The sequence below is a fragment of the Sipha flava genome, unplaced genomic scaffold (genome assembly GCF_003268045.1).
Source record: "Sipha flava isolate LNK unplaced genomic scaffold, YSA_version1 19272_pilon_pilon, whole genome shotgun sequence".
Classification (NCBI taxonomy): domain Eukaryota; kingdom Metazoa; phylum Arthropoda; class Insecta; order Hemiptera; family Aphididae; genus Sipha; species Sipha flava.
Genome location: NW_020272703.1, coordinates 1 through 2,391, shown reverse-complemented (window position 1 = coordinate 2,391; position 2,391 = coordinate 1). Strand labels below are relative to the sequence as shown.

Below are 2,391 nucleotides of genomic sequence, written 5' to 3'. Positions count from 1 at the left end.
CATTAAAAGTTAAGCAAGATGTGGCTACAAGGTGGAATTCTAGTTTTATAATGATGGAGAGACTTGTAAACATTAAAGTCCCTTTATCTGCTACTATGTCAACTCCACCTCGAGCTTCAAACTATTTAAATGCGTCCGAGTGGGAGATAATATTAGATTGTACTCATATTTTAAAGCCATTTCAAATAATGACAAGGGAATTATCAAGTGAAAAGTACCCAACATTAAGTGTGGTTATACCACTTATTAGAGGTCTTCAACATATTTTAAGCAACTTGAAAACAGAAACTGATATTGGGGATGTATTTAGAAATATGTTGATGGATATAGTCAGTAGACGATTGGTTATTTTAGAAAAAAAATAAAATTGTTGCAAAAGAACAATGATGTTCAGCACAAATACTGAAATGGAAAACGAAATTAATACGACTGAATCTACCACAGCACTCACGTTAAATAATACTAATAATACGACTGAATCACTATGGGAGAATTTTGATATTTCTTATCAATGATAATATTAGTAATGGAGACATTTTTATAATCGAGGAATGTCTCGAAATATTAACAATCGAGATACGAGAATCTCGTTATCATACGAAAAAACGATTACGAATATTCATAAATTTATTAATTAATTATATTTTTTAATTTATTTATTAATTTATTCATTAATAATAATTCATACGAATTCGAGTGATTATTAATCATACGATTAGGGATGTCCAAATATTATCAACAATATCGAAATATCGATATATTTAATACGATATATCGGTTACATCGATATTTTTATTCTGGATATCGATTACATTTTTCCGTATTTTTATTCAAAAAATTATATTTATATTTTGTATACACATAAAGCACACGTTGTTCCCCCAGAATTTAAATAATATGTGTGTGGAATGTGGATTAACCATAGACATAAAAATATATACATATAATAATATTATTAAGTCTATGGAATTAACGATAGTGAATGAACGGAAAAACCAAAAAAAATAGTAATGACCATTGTTAATTTTAGAACTTGAACAACAATAATATATTGTTATACACTTATACTCCGGCCCAGGAGAGAGTACTTCTCGCTCGCGCATGGCTACTAGCATTTCGGTTTCTACAAAAGTTTTTTCGTCGTCTCGTCTAACCTAATAATCAAAACGGTTATGTCAAGTAAAGTAATCCCATTAATATTAGGTACTAGAAATGAATTGGAGAAGAAAATCCCGAATGTAGCTGTCGCAATACGTTTGAAATCAAAACTAATCGAAGAACTTGACTATAGATGTAGAGCTTATGAGCAAACATCCATATTACCAATTTGCACAATGTTGGATCCTCGATTTAAGGATATACATTTTAAAAATCCACTTGCAAATTCTAAGGTCCAAGAAAGCATAGTTCAAATGATGAACAATGATAATGATATTGTAGAAAATGAAACATTGTCAACTGCAGAACCAGATTGTAGCAACACAGACAAACATTGTGATTTATGGGGCCATCACAAGTCATTAGAAAAAAAGCGAAATGATAGAGCTTGTAATAATACTCCTAGAGGAGAATTAAATTCTTACTTACACTATAAAATTTTAAAATTGGATCTTGACCCATTGATCGAATGGGAAAATACAAAAACAATTTTTCCAAAATTATATAAACTAGCGATGAAGTATTTAGTGGTTCCTGGAACATCAGTACCATCTGAACGCCTTTTTAGTAAGGCTGGAGAAACTATTAGCAAGACAAGAAACCGATTAACTGGTTCCAGGATATCAAAACTACTTTTTTTACAATCAGTGGACAAAAGTCAATGGAATTTTTGAAATAATTCATTGTGATTGTTATTTATTATTTTTTAACCAATAGTATTTAAGTAAGTTATTTAATTGTTCACTATTAACATATTATAACAAAAATGTATTATAATAATTTATGATGATTATTATGAGTTATGACCATTTTCAGTTTAATAAGTTAAAGTTTGTGTTTACTATTTTGCTATTATGTTTATGTACCTATAAGTACCTTTGTTATTTTATTTGTTTACTGTAAAAGTATTAAAAATTATTTTGTTTCATAATATATTATGATATGATATAATATAAATTGTTTTATTTTTTATTTTTTGTATATATATCACATATCGATATCGGTTATTTCGATATATCGATTTCGAAATCCGCTTAGATATCCCTACAAACGATTAATAACCGCGTATTCATTCGGTTATACACGATAAACATTGTCAAAAGATAGGTGTCGGTTATAATATTTTTTTTATTGATGGCCCTGAAAAGGGCCTTTTTAATATCAAGATGAGTAATTAATTACTTAAGCACGTTCTCCACGGATACGACGGGCCAACTGAATGTCCTTCGGCAT

At 29.0% G+C, this 2,391-nt stretch overlaps 1 protein-coding gene across 1 annotated transcript; it reads left to right on the top strand.

Annotated features, from left to right (window-relative positions):
• The first annotated feature begins 1,172 nt into the window (after positions 1-1,172).
• On the top strand, positions 1,173-1,832 carry LOC112681555 (zinc finger BED domain-containing protein 4-like). The gene has a single exon (XM_025551800.1). The coding sequence runs from the start codon at positions 1,173-1,175 to the stop codon at positions 1,830-1,832; it is 660 nt and encodes a 219-aa protein (XP_025407585.1).
• The last annotated feature ends 559 nt before the right edge of the window (positions 1,833-2,391 follow it).

What these genes read in the sequence shown, in the direction of transcription:
- LOC112681555 (XM_025551800.1), top strand. Translation starts at nt 1,173, where the DNA reads ATGTCAAGTAAAGTAATCCCATTAATATTAGGTACTAGAAATGAATTG.